The sequence below is a fragment of the Hemiscyllium ocellatum genome, chromosome 5, assembly GCF_020745735.1.
Source record: "Hemiscyllium ocellatum isolate sHemOce1 chromosome 5, sHemOce1.pat.X.cur, whole genome shotgun sequence".
Classification (NCBI taxonomy): Eukaryota; Metazoa; Chordata; class Chondrichthyes; order Orectolobiformes; family Hemiscylliidae; genus Hemiscyllium; species Hemiscyllium ocellatum.
The window spans coordinates 56,705,754-56,722,089 of record NC_083405.1 but is presented as its reverse complement, the minus strand read 5'-3'; the positions used below and the strand labels follow the sequence as shown (position 1 = coordinate 56,722,089).

Below are 16,336 nucleotides of genomic sequence, written 5' to 3'. Positions count from 1 at the left end.
ATGAGGGCAACTCTGAGTGGCGTTAGGGTTCAAGAGAAAAGGATGTCATGTTAACAGCATCATGACTGTGAAAAGTTTTGTAAGCTTTTCTTTGCAGGAGGCACTTGTGATATAGCTTTATTGAACGAATCGTTTCGTTCACAGGGGGAAAAACAGCGTCATTTATTCATTTAACGAAAAGGAGATTTCGTTCAGAGGTGGATAAAGGAGCTGATGGGAGGGTTTAATTTGCACTCAGTGCCTGTTCATTTACTGTCCTGTGTAATCCTAAAAGTGGTTTGTGGCAAACAATGAAAAGAAAATGATGTCGATTAAATGCAGATTCAAAAGAATGGTGTGTTTTTGTGGTGTATTTTTCGTTTCGTCGGATTTATCTTATTGTGAACTTTTGACGTCTCATATCGTTCACGGTAACCCTCAAGGTGATGTCCTGTGTGTACAAGCAAGGAGAAAGGGAATCTCTGTCACTTCACACATGCACCTGAATCCACAGTTCGGTTGCCTCTGTTCCTTTGTAACCTGAGCTGCTGCCGTTTAGCCGTGTTGTTCCCGATGTGAAAGGCAGTGAAACCATTTAGCAGATAAGAAAACCGGAGGCACTTTAAAAAGCTGGTCGAAGTTTTCAGATTGAGGGAACGGGGCGCTTCGTGTGCTCTTGGGGGGCGGGCTGGGGGGAGGAGAGGGCGTGGAGTTCAAATTGTCATCCTTTGATTTCGCTGTTCTTTCTTCCCATTAAAAATCAATGTCCAAGTTTCTGCTAAATCCACCGGAATTTAATGAGTGGCGAGCAATCACCACAAATACTCGTTCTTTCTTAGATGACCGTTAGCCTTGATGGTGAACAGCTCTATACTGTGCTCAAGGCAAACGTTTTGTTTCCTCCAGTCGCCCATTTTTTTCTGGTCCGGCTCTGTGAGCGGGACAAGAGAAGGCTGCTGACACGATAGGTATCAAAGTGGGTCACATATTAAATACCCCAAGACAGCTCGCGAAGTCTGAGCCGACAAAGCAGAGGGCTGGATCTAATTAAGTGTTTCTGGATTGGTCACTGTAATGATGTAGTGCCAGTATTCCCCTGGCAGACTGGGAGCATTGGAACATGCTCCTCCAATAGACCTGTTGGGGTTGAAAGCATTGGGCCGTAGGGTTTCTATTGGTTAGGGGGATGTCCTGACACGCAGACAGGGATCCTCCTGCACTATAAGAAGGGTACATCACGCTGGAGATACGGCAGGAGGGTTCTGTAAAGTCTGGAGTTATCATCACCTCTGTTTTATGCTTGCTGGGTAAAAAGGCTGGGCTTTTTTTCACAAGGAGTCTGCATGTCTAACATTTAGACATGCTCAGCTTTGTGGATACACGGATTTTGTTGCTGCTTGCAGTAACGACGTTCGTTGCAAGAGGCCAATATGAAGACGAATGTAAGTGCCCCTTTTAAATCTGACAATATAATGTATATGTTTGTTTCGAAGCTGCAGCCCAGTAAGATAACGCATGCCAGATTCTTTCAGAAACCCTAAGTTCCAACTTTTTATCAAAACGTATAGCAGTGAAACAAGAAAAAAATAAAGTTTAAAATCATCGTGACCCTTTATGAATCCAGTAGTTTGCAATGAACAATTTTTCTTAAACCAGTAAATTAATACCATAGCAAAGGAATCGTCTATCGCACCTTTTTATTTCGTAAAATATATACGTAGATATTTGGTTAAAATTAATGCCTTTTGAAATACTCAAAGGTGTGGTCGCACAAGCGTCGAACTTTTAACGAAAACTAACGCGGGTGTATTCAGTATGTTCCATTGGATCCTTGGGCGTCAGTTTAAGTTCGGTTTCATTGAGCCCAGATGACATAAGAGACTGTGGTCAACATCAAGATGGGGGGGGGGGGGGGGGGGGGAGAGAGAGAGAGAACAATAAATAACGAAGTATCTAGTCTGGGTGGGGATCACTTTATATTAGTGCAGTAGATGAAAGTCATCTTTTCCATGACAATGCGGGGCTGGGCACAGAGGATGTCGACATACCGCCGCCTCGCGGTCATCTTTCCACTTGCACCCGGCGTTTCGCTTCGTTGTTCTAGCGACTACTGAGACCCTTAGACTGAACCTTAAATTTAACACGTTTTTAAGGATATCAGTTCTAATTTCTGAAATCATTGGAGAGTGGGCAAGGTGACGAGTAGGCTTGTTAAGTTCTAGTTTCTCAGATGAGCGAATATTTCGTTCGTGTGGATGCTTCCAATCTGCTCAGCTCATGCAGTTTGGGGGAAATTAACGCCGTTTATAGCATCTGCCCACTCGAATTCAGGGCGCCTTGTGGAATCTTAAATTTCAGATGGGATGGATCTGGACCCAAAGAGGGCGTGGTATTATCAAGGGGGCGAGTTCTTGACGATGTGTGAGTGCTCAGCCGGTCTGATCATTGGCGGCAGTGAGGATTTACCTGCAGAATCTCAGCGGCTCCAAATATAATTCCCTAAAGACCCAGAACGCGCCTAATGACAGTCTTCTCGTTAATAACAAATATGCTTCGGATCGTTTAATGCATGTAACAAATTGCATCTTTATATATCACTTATAGTGTATCTTAATGATGTATGCTTATAGACGCACATGTCCAAATTGTGTACGGCCACACACACACACACACCTCCCTAACATAGACCCACGTAACTATTTCAACCAACCTGCTCGGACGTGTTTACATAACACTCCTCCTGGGCAGGTGGGACTTCAACTCCGACGTTCTGGCCCAGCGATAGGGCTATGCGTCCAGCAGCTCAAGAGCCTCACATACACAGCGACACTGCCTGGCAACTGAGAAAATCTGAATGCAGCCAGGAATTTTAGGGTCCCCCTACCGTCCGTTCAGACTCGAGGCTGATTTGGTCGCGGCGAAAGCCTGGGTTTGGGGATGGCTTTTTTTAATCCCACAAACTGGGGATCAGTAGTGAGGGCATCGGTGCAATATTACACGTGTTTGATCTTTATGACTATATTGCACAAGTAATTTGATCTTTAGTATTTTCACAGGATTTGTTTTCTTTTTTTTTAGGGAATTTCTTACACGGCAGTTCTAATATTTTAGTCCATCTATCTGTGTAGCCACAATAAATAACCTTCAGTTGTATACGTGGCAAGGTTGTTTTGCACAACGCAAACTATCTCCTTACGGAAGCGATTAAGTTTCATCTACTGAAAGTGCAAAATCAATCTGTAATTTCTAGAATATTCTTAAATTGAACAGTATTAGCGTAAGGGCAAATTATTAATAAAATTATTTTAATCCAAATATGATGATGACCAGCATTACATAAATATCGCATGGTCAACATGATGGAAATGTTTGTATTTTAAATTACATGTATCTGATACTGCACAGTTTCATACTCAAACATCAAACTAACAAATATACACAGTAAAATGCCAAGCAAGTTTATTAAGCTCTAACGAATAACGTGGTTTTAGTACGTTGAAAGCATCTGTATGTCCACAAGTCTTGTGGTTTGTGGCCACTTGCCATCATCTCTCCCTGTCACCTCAGATCAATGTAGCGGTGTAGGGTGAATCAAAGTGCAGGAAATTAAGAGCAAGGTGTTGAAACCTCAGCCTTATTGGCCGGTCTGGTGTGATAACATTGGACATTGGGCAGGTGCTGCCTACAGTCATTGGGGGAGGAAATGTCATCTGAATGTCAAACCGGATCCTATTAGCCTTAGCTAGTCCTCCAGATCACACGCTTTTCTACATTGCAGTTTTCGTCAGACTCATTGGACTATTAATGTCAGTATATAACTGGACTCCAAAATGAAATCTGATAATTATCTATCTTAAAGAGATTTAAATATTTGTTTGTAGAGTATATGAACTATAAATCATTTGAGCTGATGTAAATACGTAGCAATTTTTTAAAAATCAATGATTAAAACATTAATTAATTAAATAATAGATATTTGATTCATTAATGTATATTGAATGATATAAAATATTTACTAAAATTAAGATTTGAAAGAACTTTTAACTGCAATACCAGATTTCTTTTTCGAATTTTATTGGGTTTTTCAGAAAGCAAAGAAACTTTATGACAGTTTTAAAGTGAAGAATATTTTTTAGGATCATTCCTTTATTCATACTATTTTCTTTCATGGCTAAGATTAATATACACCTTGTATTTAAATGTTAATAAATAATAGAATGACACCATAAAATTTACTTAAATAAATTCCAAAACAAGCTCTGCAAATTTGGTGTAAAGTATGTATTTTGGTTGACAAAGTGATAACAATGGATATCTCCTTTGTTCCCTCTAGCTGAAGATGGATTTCTCTTTTATCTCACAGAGCTTATCTCTATTCAGATGTGGTGTGGATCCCACATTAATAATTAATTGAGACTAACAGAGAGAAAAAACAATTCACATGGGGAAGGGGATAAACAAGACATAGTATTAACTGTTACATTTGGTTTAACATTAACAATTCATACTGCGCAATGTAGTGGCATTAGATATTGTATTTTTATTCTTTGGGACTGAGAGTGAAGTCGAATATACCGCGTTAAGAGTTGTTTTCTTTAACTCGATAAGCAATTTTTAAAAATCTGTGTAAACTGAATTTGGACAGGCTAGCACACTCGTTACAAAATTCAAAGAGCACAATTCTCATGTTTTGTGAACAAATGACTACCTTTCTTGTCAAAGTCTCAAGCAAAACTTGAAGGATGAACTTCTGACAGTGAGTGTTGGGATTCAACAAATTGTCATTGACCTTTCAGCTTTGTTACTTCTGATCTCTGAGAATTTGATGCTGCATACCTGAAATTAGGACCTGTTTCATTTATTTATGAATGCAAAATGCATCAAAAATGCAAAACTTCTTTTAAATTTTGATTCTATAGTTCTTGTTATTATTCTTAGAATTATGATGTCTACCAATTACAAAAGATTAAATTTATTTTTATTGTAGTTTACTTTGTAAGCTCCTGTGAACATGCAGTTATAACAATAACACTCTAACTGCTGTTATTATCATCATTATCCAAACCACAACTGAGACCAGGTACAGTGCGGTTCTGCTGTGGAGTACTGCTGAGTATTTAAGATGATAAATTTTATGACCAATATAAGAAAGATATTTTTATTTATGGAGCTTAAACCTTTATTTGATAATATATTGTAAAAAACATTATAGATGGCATTTTAGACGTAGGAGAAGGTTTTACTCTTCTGATAATCTTCGTAAATTAATGCATCAAATGCAGCATACAATGAATTTCTCACTGGAAATAGTGAATAGTAAAACATTCTGTCACTTTTAACAGAACTATACATTGTATCCTTATCCATACCATTAAATTAACCAGAAGTTTAAACCAAAATGCTTTACATATGGAGTATTGCTACATGATTACAGTTACAGAGATGATAGATTCATAACTAACATCATCTTTTCTGTTCTTTGTCTACAGATGTATACGAAAACAACGTAAGTATTGATAAACATTATGCTTTATTCTTAGAAATTCCATGCTACTTTGATTTTGTCTAAATGAGATAACTGATTAATTTGTTTCTTCTTGCTTATTGCAGGCCTATCAAGATGAATTAACAGTAAGTGTATTGTATTTGTTTTCTTTGTGTGATTATCTGGTATGGGGTATTTCCACAAATTGCTGAACAAAGCCCTTCAAGACACAATAAAAACATTATCATTTCAACTGGAAATTACTATATTAATGCAAGATAAAGGCATAATCCTTGGGCCATGATTATTACCTTGCTCATGATATTCACTAATTGTAGTCTCTGTCACACCAGTTCACTAATGTGGCATACATAACACAACATATCACAGATTTTAACAGCCTTTATCTGCATTGTGTCCACTAGCTTGATAAAAATGAAGAGGCAACAGAAAAATTAGATCACAAAAAAAATTCATGCTCAGTTTACATTTGAGATGGTCAATATGTGAGATGAAAGAGCTGCGTCAGGTTGGTATACTTCCCCCTCCCCCTACATTCTACTTCTGTTTCCCACTTGTCAGCCATTTTCGTATTAATTCATGAGGTACGGTCTTTGATAGTAAAACCTGCATTAAATTGTCCTTAAGATCGTGGTGGTGAGCCACCTTCTTGAATACAGTGGTTTGACAGGCCATTTCAGGGGGCAGTCAGTGTTTTCAAAGCTGACTCATGGTATCAACAGCACTGGATTTTTGTTCAATGATCACGAAGAAACTTGGTGTGATTTTTATGTCTTTATTTATGGTTTCCGTGTGCTCACCTTTCCTGTGGGGCCTCTCTCTTTGTGGACAGCTGTTGTCACACATTCTTCTCCAGTGTTGATCACAGCATGGTCTGACATTGTAAAACTTGCATGAATGCCTTAAAGGGGCTGCATATCAATTGAATGATGTACCTTGTTTTCCAGCATCTATGAAGTAATTCTCCTTGTTTAAATATAAAGCTGTATTGAACAGCGTGGCTGAGCCCTGACAAAGCTCACCAAAATGATCTGATAGAGGCTCTGAACCAGAACTTAAAAGATGGACCAAACTGAGCTGACATGTTGGCATAAGCTTTCCATTTCTTGTTCATATATTTTGACCCAGTACCCAAGCTCCAATATCAAGCAGCCCAAATTAAACGTTTGGCTGTAGCATATGATGAAGCAAAAGTACAACACTCGCACATTTATCCTGACTGCTTACCATTTTAATTAGACAGCTTTTCATTTTATCACTTTATCATAGTACCTAAATAGATTGACTGAGAGTGACAATAAACAAAATTGAAAAGGGAAATCAGAAGTAATAGTTATTTAGATGAAGATTGCAAGTCTACAAAAATAGAACTTGCAATATCACTAAATGCCTTGCAACCCCCAGCATTTTCAGTGTGTGCTGTTTCATTTTCAACTAATGATGCACTCTTAATTTTAAAATATTCATTCCAAGTATTTAAAGTATTCATTCCAATCCTCTGGAACATCCTTTGCAAAACATGTTTGTCTCTTTTTACAAACTTGCAGGCTTTTAAGGGTTCTGTCAGCTCTGGTTCTGTGATAGCAGAACGGTCAAAGTACATGCTCCATTCTACAGGCTTGACCATATGATACAAGCTGACCCTTCAGAACAGTACTGAAGGACTGCTGGATTGTCAGAGATGTTGTAATTTGAATAATTTTAAATGTAGCCCCACCTGCCCTCCCCAGTTTAGTAAAAGATTTCATGGACCAGTTCAAAAAATAGAACAATTCTCCACGTGTCAGCCAACATGTATCCCTCAACTAATATCACCAAAAATAGAAACCCTCATTATTTACCTCATTGCTGCTCATGAGAGTTTGCTAAAATAGCTGCCACGATTCCCTACAGGACACTAGTACGTTTCAATTGTACTTCAGTAACTGTGAAGTGTTTGGAGATGCCCAAAGGTCTTCTTTCCATCTAATGTGTTAAACATATCTCCAAAAGAGTCTTATCAATCCAGGGAAGTGTAATGTGAAAATCTTCCAACCATTGTTAAGCATTATATAAACTGAAATTCTTTGAATGATGTTAAAAGTTTTGCAAATCTAAATTGATTCAAATATTTATTTCAGGGACCACAAGGACCCCCTGGAGATCGAGGCCCATCTGGAGACAGGGTATTTATTTTTGAATTTGTTGTGTTTATATCAAATAGATTTTTAAAAATAAGTTAAATGTTTCAATTTAACCTGTTTTGGAAAAATTGCTGTTGCCGTGTGATATTGTCTGAGGTTTTGCTTTCCATTTACAATATTGAAGTTGATTGAGTTTATAATAATTTAAATTAATACTAAAATGGATAGTCAGACGCTGCTATATACTATGTCAATTAAATTGTAAAATGTTGGCATTTGTACTGTCTAAAAACTATGCCTATGGTGCATAGTCACAATTTACACACTTTCTATCATAGGGACCCCAAGGACCAGACGGCAAAGATGGACTACCAGGCACTCCAGGCCTTCCCGGGCCACCAGGCCCACCTGGCCCTGTAAGTTATTCACAAAAACATAGCTAATCCATCAGCTATCAGACCAGCCTCAGTTGTAATTTATTTCTATGGCAAATGGCACAATCTACACTAAACATTTAGTCTATCTCCCAACTTTGTGTTCTTCCAAGAGCAATAAGAAACATACTTAGTTAAATTAGAACAAAGAACTCCCGAGTGCTGGAAATCATAAATAAATAACGAAATTGCTGGAGCGATTCAGCACATTTGGCAGCAACTATGGACAGAAAGCAAAGTTAAAGCTTTGAGTCTAGTTCCGAAGAAGAGTCTCTGGACTCAAAATGCTAACTCTGATTTCTCTCCATAGATGCTGCCAGACCTGCTGAGTTTCCACAGAAATGTCTGTTTTTGAAACTTATTTAGTTCTTGGTTTTGCTGTACCATTAGTTTAATATAAACACATGATTTAAATCAGATCATATTGATTTAAAAAAACTGGACTGTTGTGACAACTGTCCAGTGCATTGGCCAGACACCAAGCCTCTATATTCTAAGGGTAGGGCCATTTGGGCCTACCCTTAGAACCTGTGAAATTCTCTCCCTCAGAAAGCAGTTGAGGACAAAATACTGAATGTTTTCAGGAAGGATTGAGATATAATTCTTAGGACTGAAGTAATCAAAGAGTATGAGGAGAAAGCAGGAACAAAGTACTGAGTTGGATGATGAGCCATGATTATATTGAATGGTGGTGCAGGCTTGAAGGGCTGAATTAACTACTCCTGATCCTACTTTTTATATTCTATCTTCTCATGATGCTTTCAGGAGGATAATGCAAAAGTAGTAGCATCGCACCTAAATCTATCCCTGCATTCATCCGATATACACACAATCGTATCTTCCTAGTTGGGGTGGGGGAATGGAGTGAAGGAACCAAAATCCTAATTGATTTGTTTACTTTTGATTAACTTGTGGATGCTCAAACTGATTTTTGGTCCACTGCATTACCCCGACTAAGTTCAGTTAGCTTGTTCATCCAGACTTTCCTACATCACATAATAACATTGAGGAAGAATTGTCAGTCAGCCCTGTTTTTATTTGATTTTAAATGTTAGCAATTAATGTTTAAATATAAACAAAAAGGAAAACAAGAGCAGTGAAAAATTTTAAAATATAGTTTGATTTCTCTGTCCTACTTCATTATCTTATCCCCACTTTCATTCTTGTAGACAATTGGTTAATAAGGATGTTGGGATTACTGTGTGTTTGGAAGAATTTTGTGCTGGTTACTATTTTTGCTATGTATATTTTTGATTCTGAAGATCAATAGATAATGTATGTATCCATGTGATTACACCATTTTTCTGTGTAAACAGGGTGCTTTTAACAGAATCAATATTCCCATGATAAGATAGAAGTTAATATTCAGTTACAGTCTCTCTTTAAGGAAAAATGTCTTTGTTTTCTCCTCAGAGTTTTGCTGCTCAGTACATTAAACGGGACGAGATGACACCAGGAATTGTGGTATGCATTTACAAACTTTGCCCTAACATTTCATCGTAGGTAAATTTCATGATACAGGACTCTCTTCTTGCAACCTATGTTTGAAGAGACTCAGTTGAAATATGATTATGAGATTGTAACAATGATGATTCAGTTTGCATGCCCAGTAAATGTGAGATTGTAGGATCACAATGTCAGACTTTATGTAACTCCAACTTTAAATATTCTTTTCTTCACTCCAAGTCCCGTCAGAATCATATAAAATTTGGCAGCAATAAATTAAAAACTGAAACAATACAGTTTTTTTTAAAAGTTGTCCGCATGTTATAATTTCTCTTAGGAGATATAAGTTAGAAATTGCACCAAAAAGCATCAGTGCAACAATAAAAGGTAGCTGAAAGAATACAGTTAAAAATCTTTCATACCTCTTGGGTTACAAGGTTCAGAGTTGCTACACTGTCAGGAGAGATGGTGATTTAGTAGTAATGCCATTTCATTGGTAATCCAAAAATTTTAGCTAATGCTGTAGAGACACGGGTTCATATCCCACTATGGCAGCTGGTGTGATTAAATAAGAAAACAAATCTATAATTTAAAGATAATCTGAGTAATGATAACTGTGAAATCATCCTTGATTGCTGTAAGAGCCCATTTGGCAGACTAATGCTCAATAGGGGAGGAAATCTACTGTCCTTAGCTGGCCTGGCCTGCATATTGCTCTTGACCCACAGTGCCCTCTGAAATGGCTGAGTAAATAGGACTGGGCAACAAACGTTGGCTATGGCAGTGTTACCCACATCCCGTGAAAGAATAAAAATAGTTATATCTGGGAACTGTTTCTGTACCATTCTCACTTAAAACAATAAATTAAGGATAAAGTAGAATTTAAGGGAACATATCAGTATGAACTATTCCCCAAATTATTTAGTTCAGGACTTGAAGAAAAGAATTTATGAAGTTGCCACCATGTTTATACTACATCTCCTAGGCACAAATATTCTCCTTTTTTTTCTCATATTGAGCATCACTCTATATAGCTTGTCCAATGATATTTGCTACAGATGTTTCCAAAAACAGCAAGACTAGTTTATAATGCAGAATTCAGAATTTAAAGTTAGTTGGATACTAATTCTGTGTCACCCGAACAAAGGAAAAATTGGATTTTCACAAAGAAGAAATCCAAATTGCAGATTTCCACGAACTGAAAAATAACTATAAACTATGTATAAATTACTTTTTTTGTTGCAATTATACACGTGATGACAGTGTTTTGCTAAATATCTCCAATCATTTCTAACATAGCAAATCTCATAATTCCCTGCCAAAATGAGACAAAAAACAATAAATATGTATTGATTCACGGGTCAAGGGCATCACTGACCAAGCCAGTTTTTATTACCTATCCCCAAATGCACTGAGGGCAGTTAACAGCCAACCACATTTCTGTGGGACAGGAGTCACATGTAGGCCAGACCAGGTAAGGATGGCAGTTTCCTTCCATAAAGGATGTCAGTGATCTAGATGGAACTTTTCCCAACAATCAGCAATAGATTCACAGTCATCATTAGACAATTTTAATTCTAGATTTGTATTAAATTCAAATTCTACCATGGCAGGATTTGAACATAGACCCCCTGAATATTATCTCCGCCTCTAAATTAACAGGCCAGCAATAACACCACAAGGCCATTGCCTCAAAGCATTAAGAATTGTTGCTCTTTTGATTTTCTCTGAAAAGATTATTTAAGTAAAATTATGTAGGCTAAATCATAATTTGAAGATGGCGAAGAAGCCATAATGCAGATGACTATGAATGAAAACATCATGTGCAACTTGAACTCTATTGGTTATCAGTAGATTGTATTCCAGTCAAAAATATTGCAGCAGTGAAAGAACTCTTGATTATTATAATTAGAGAACAGATGAAAATCTTGTCTTTCTTTCACTTTATATCAGGCAGTTCCTTTTAATGTACACTTTTTTTTGATCTTATACATACTATTCTAAATTTGGCTCTGTTGACAGCTCCCTCTGCTGGAATGTTCAAGCCCCACTTCAGTATTTCAGCAGAAATGTCAGTTGAGTCTTGGTGCAGTACAGATGAAATGTTATTGAAGATACTACCCTTCACATAATCCATTTGCATGTTTCTTTGGTTTAGTTGGATGTTGGAAGTCCAAAGCACTATTAAATAGCAGAGACAGCCTTTCCGGGGGGGACCTGATCAGCATTTTCTCTCAGTCAACATCATCAAAAACAGGCAGAAGTGGGTACTGCAGATGCTGGAGATTAGAATCAAGATTAGAGTGGTGCTGGAAAAGCACAGCAGGTCAGGCAGCATCCAAGGAGCAGGAAAAATCGACGTTTAAGGGAAAAGCCCTTCATCATTTTTCCTGCTCCTCGGATGCTGCCTGGCCTGCTGTGCTTTTCCAGCACCATTCTAATCATCAAAAACATAACCTGGTCATTCATATCACTTATTGGTGATGAATAATTAATTGTGACCTTTGTTCACATAAAAATTCACTACGCTTCAATATAATTCATTGTGAAGCCCTTGAGACATTTGTGAGACAAGGTTCAATCTTCGTGTATACCTTTAATTTGTAGAGAATTAATTTGTAATCACAGACTAAATTGTTTGAAATATAGATATGTTTAAATACTATCATAAAAACAAAATGCTGTAGACGCTGGAACTCTAAATATCAACAAGAAATGCTGTAAATACTCAGCAGATCTGGCAGCAGCTATAGGGGGATAGAGAGTAATTGGGTCTGTGAACTTTCATCAAAACATAGCTGCTAAGATACTATCAATTCAGTGATATGATCACCCAAAGTCAGGTTCTAGTTTAGTAGTTATGGATTACGTATTTGTTAAGTGCCAATTGTTTGTAAGAACTGAGCCTAAAGTCAGTCAAAAGCATGATGGTGCCTGTGGATTGTTTGTAAGTCAATTATATCTTCAGTCCTCCAATCCTATTTGCCTTTTCTTCATCTATACTCTGTTTATGTTTCCAAAGATTGTGTTGTTGCTGTAATATTGATTGTGCACTAATTCTAATATGATCTGCTTTTCTTCAGGGACCACCAGGACCTAACGGCCCACAAGGAGCCCCTGGTGCTCCTGTAAGTTTTACAACTTCATGATATTTTGCTTTTTACCATTTGTAATTGAAACTATGCAACACATTATACTACCTCTATTTGAAATCAATGTGGTTGAATTTTTTTCACATAGTTCTGTCTTGAATTTTTGAAAGTTCCTGCATTCATTTTCAGGGCTCTCCTGGATCCCCAGGAATTCCAGGCATTTCGGGAGAATCTGGTGCAACTGTAAGTCTGCTTTTTGTGGCCAGTTAAATCATTTGTGGATCTCTTATTTCATATTGGTATTGATTTTCATTTTGTCTTTTTATTCACTAGGGTCCAGTGGGTCCTCGTGGTCCTCAAGGTGTACCTGGAAAACCTGGTGAAGATGTAAGTGTGTATAAATTTGTATCAATTCATTCACTTACTGTGGATTCATTGGTTGCTCTGCCAACATTTATTGGCTCTTGAGAAGGTGGTGCTGTGCCACCATCTTGAAGTTCTGCTGTCCGTGGGGCTAAGTACTCCTACAGTGCTGCGAGGCACGGAAGTTCAGGAGATTTCAAGGAAGTAACATACAAAACTAATATTTTTAAATGTTGCCAGCTCCTTGAATAACAATCACTGTATGCATCAGTCAGATAATATCACACACTGGGATGTTTACACAATCTGAAGATGGTTGTCAATTAGAGATATTTTAAATGCTTCAAACTTATGTCTACAAACTAGAAGTTTGTATTCAGATAATTCTTAAATTCAAACTGTCCAGAACCCGGGGTCACAGCCTGAGGATTTGGGGCAGACCATTTAGGATGGAGCTGAGGAGAGATATCCTCACCCACAGAGTGATGAGCCTGTGGACTTCATTACCACAAGAAGTAGCTGATGCCAAAACACTGAATGTATTCAGGAGGCAGCTGGATATAGCACTTGGGGCCAAATAAGATCAAATGTTTTTGGGAGAAAGCAGGATTAGGCTATTGACTTGGACAATCAGCCATGATCGTGATGAATGGTGCAGCAGTTCCTATCTTCTATGTTTCTACGGAACTTCAAACAGCCCTTCACTACACTGGTTGAATCCCTAATCCAGAATTGAGCCCAGTAAATATGAAGGGAGAAAATACTTCTGAACTATCAGAGCTTAGAAATGAGTCCTATCACAGTGACTCTTTGTAATTTGTAAATATATTTTAAAGATTTATCCAACTGTGAATTGATTCTGAAATTTGTCTTGGAGATAGATCCATAAATGATCTTCTGTGACTTCTTGAGTTTCATTTGCTCTTTTCTGTGAAAGATAAAGAGCTTTTGTTGGAATATAAGGAAGAAACTAGATGATTCATGAGTTGGGTGACCGTATTACTAGTACATGCATCACATTACCTTCTGTGATTGACAATCACCTGATTTCTTTGAATCCCATTATAGTCAGAACAAACATTTTGATTACCTTTTGGCTATTAAATGTGAATGGAATCTTATCAATTGTAAAGCAAGTCTGTTGTTGTACTTTTGTAGCTATGGACATTTTGAAATTAAATCCAATTTCAACCATAATTCCAAAATACGGTGTGTGTTTTGTATTCTGAGGGCAGTAGCTGTTAAATTCATCAATGGCAATGCATGTAGCCTTACTAGAATTGCAAATTTCAGGAAACATTCAACAATGTGCCAATATGCAAATCCAACTGCCAATTTGTAACCATATGAACAAGTAATGTCCCAGGTGTACAACTATGCATGAAGAAAAATGCAAATTGTTTCATAATTTAATATGTCAATAATACGGATTACAAAACTAAACAGAACACCATTAAGTATGGAAACTTGCTGAATTATGCATCCAATTATCTGTATCCAAGATTTGTTCAATCAGGTCAAGGTTTACTTCTGCTACACATTATGCAATAATATAAATTTTTGGTTATGCACGATAAACAATATAAAAAAAATTAATGAATAATAAATAAATTAATGAATAATGAAGGTAAAATTGGTTTATACCAGTATTTCAAAACAGGCTCACTGTAAATTGACAGTCAGTTTTTCCCTACGTCTGATCTTCTTGCTACTGAAGTGGACAGAACAACAATTCAACTCTTTTAAATGATTCCTTAATTGGTTTAAAATTAAAAATCCTGGCAATAATTTGCAAATTGAAAATAAAAACTGATACAATTGCTGATTCAACCTAAGACTGTTTTGCTTCATTGGTCTAGTCCAATGTCATCCCCTTCATGATTCTAGTTTTTCCATATTTGTCCAAGTTTGTGAGGAGGAATTTGTTATCCTGGGAAGAAAGATAACTAGCCAGCAGTTCCCTGTTCCTTTTACCACCATCTATAACCAGCATCATATTCATGGCACTCGATGGATTCAAGTTAACTTTTCCATTGTAACAAACAAGTCTAGATCCTTTCAGCAGATATGTCTGGTGAGATCAGAGGCAGAATTTCAGCCTGAAGTAAAGATAAATACCACTGCCACTTGATCAAAAGACCAAGATCAGGCAACATTGAATCCATCGTGTTTCTGCAAATAATGTGATTATTTCATCAGTCCGTTCACCTGATTGAGAATATTCTTTGTGAACATTCTCCTTATCTTAAGAGGTGTTCATGCACCATGAAAAAAACATATTAGCAATGTATTTTGGAATATAAAGAATTTCTCACATACCTAAATACAATATAATTCATATAACATTATCAATATTTGTGTATCTCTTCTTTAATTAATCCTTTATTAATACAAAATGTACTTTTTCTTCACAGGGTTCAAATGGCAAACCTGGAAAATCTGGTGAACGTGGTATTGTTGGAGCTCAGGTAAGAATCATTGCACAGTGAGGTTTATACAGATATATAAAATCTCCCATCATCTGCTTTTATGCTATCTGACTTGAGGACACTGAATACAATACTTATTTTATACCTTCTGCGCCAGACACAGCAGCAATGCCAGATTTCTTTCATTTTGAAAAAAATTCAGATGTGTTTCCATTTCCTTTTCTCAGGGTACTCGTGGTTTCCCAGGAACTCCTGGTCTCCCTGGCAAGAAAGGACACCGAGTGAGTTAAACATCTTATTTGTGACACTTTCAATATCTTTTTTCTACTGCGGTAAATAATTAGTGATACATTTTTTAACTGACTTTTTTATTATCATCCACTTCATAACAGGGTTTCAATGGTTTGGATGGAATTAAGGGAGAGCCAGGTGCAACTGGTGAGAAGGTAAGAAATAAAATTACAATTAAGTTACATTAGGCTGAAATAGTAAACATTAGTGGGGAGTATGTTATAATACAGCAAATAAAGGAATATTCTTTGTACTTACTGCTACTTTCGTTTATATGCAGCGTACCTCGATGTCATACAGAAGATTAAATCAAATTCTTTCACATTTTCTAATTATGCTCAGATGTAGAAAACTTCAGATTTTTCTGCATAATTACGTTTTCCCATATTATGTGCATCTGAAACTTTGAATAATAATGAAGGCAGGACATCCCATATCATACTGACACCAGTGAGAAATTCTTACCCAAGACCAGAAAAATAGGATTACATATAGGGGATCCCAGTTGACTGAAATTATGCGCTTAGGTTTAGAATTTTGTTATGTGTAACCCCCAGTGGTGGTCTTCCTCCACTGATCTCTTAGTTAAAAAGGTTGAAGGGAGGTAGTTCATTGCTGCCACATCATAAGACTGACATATATAAATCTCTGTAGCAGTATGGGTTTTCCTGGA

The 16,336-nt window shown here is 37.1% G+C and overlaps 1 protein-coding gene across 1 annotated transcript in view; it reads left to right on the top strand.

Moving 5' to 3' along the window:
• Positions 1-1,222: 1,222 nt before the first annotated feature.
• Positions 1,223-16,336, top strand: part of col1a2 (collagen, type I, alpha 2) — a 50,067-nt gene continuing 34,953 nt past the window's right edge. The window contains exons 1-12 of the mRNA XM_060824777.1: positions 1,223-1,421; positions 5,469-5,485; positions 5,590-5,610; positions 7,606-7,650; positions 7,947-8,024; positions 9,456-9,506; positions 12,572-12,616; positions 12,770-12,823; positions 12,914-12,967; positions 15,358-15,411; positions 15,600-15,653; positions 15,765-15,818. Coding sequence (XP_060680760.1) covers positions 1,340-1,421; positions 5,469-5,485; positions 5,590-5,610; positions 7,606-7,650; positions 7,947-8,024; positions 9,456-9,506; positions 12,572-12,616; positions 12,770-12,823; positions 12,914-12,967; positions 15,358-15,411; positions 15,600-15,653; positions 15,765-15,818 — 609 coding nt within the window. The 5' untranslated portion in view covers positions 1,223-1,339. The remainder of the gene's footprint in view (positions 1,422-5,468; positions 5,486-5,589; positions 5,611-7,605; positions 7,651-7,946; positions 8,025-9,455; positions 9,507-12,571; positions 12,617-12,769; positions 12,824-12,913; positions 12,968-15,357; positions 15,412-15,599; positions 15,654-15,764; positions 15,819-16,336) is intronic.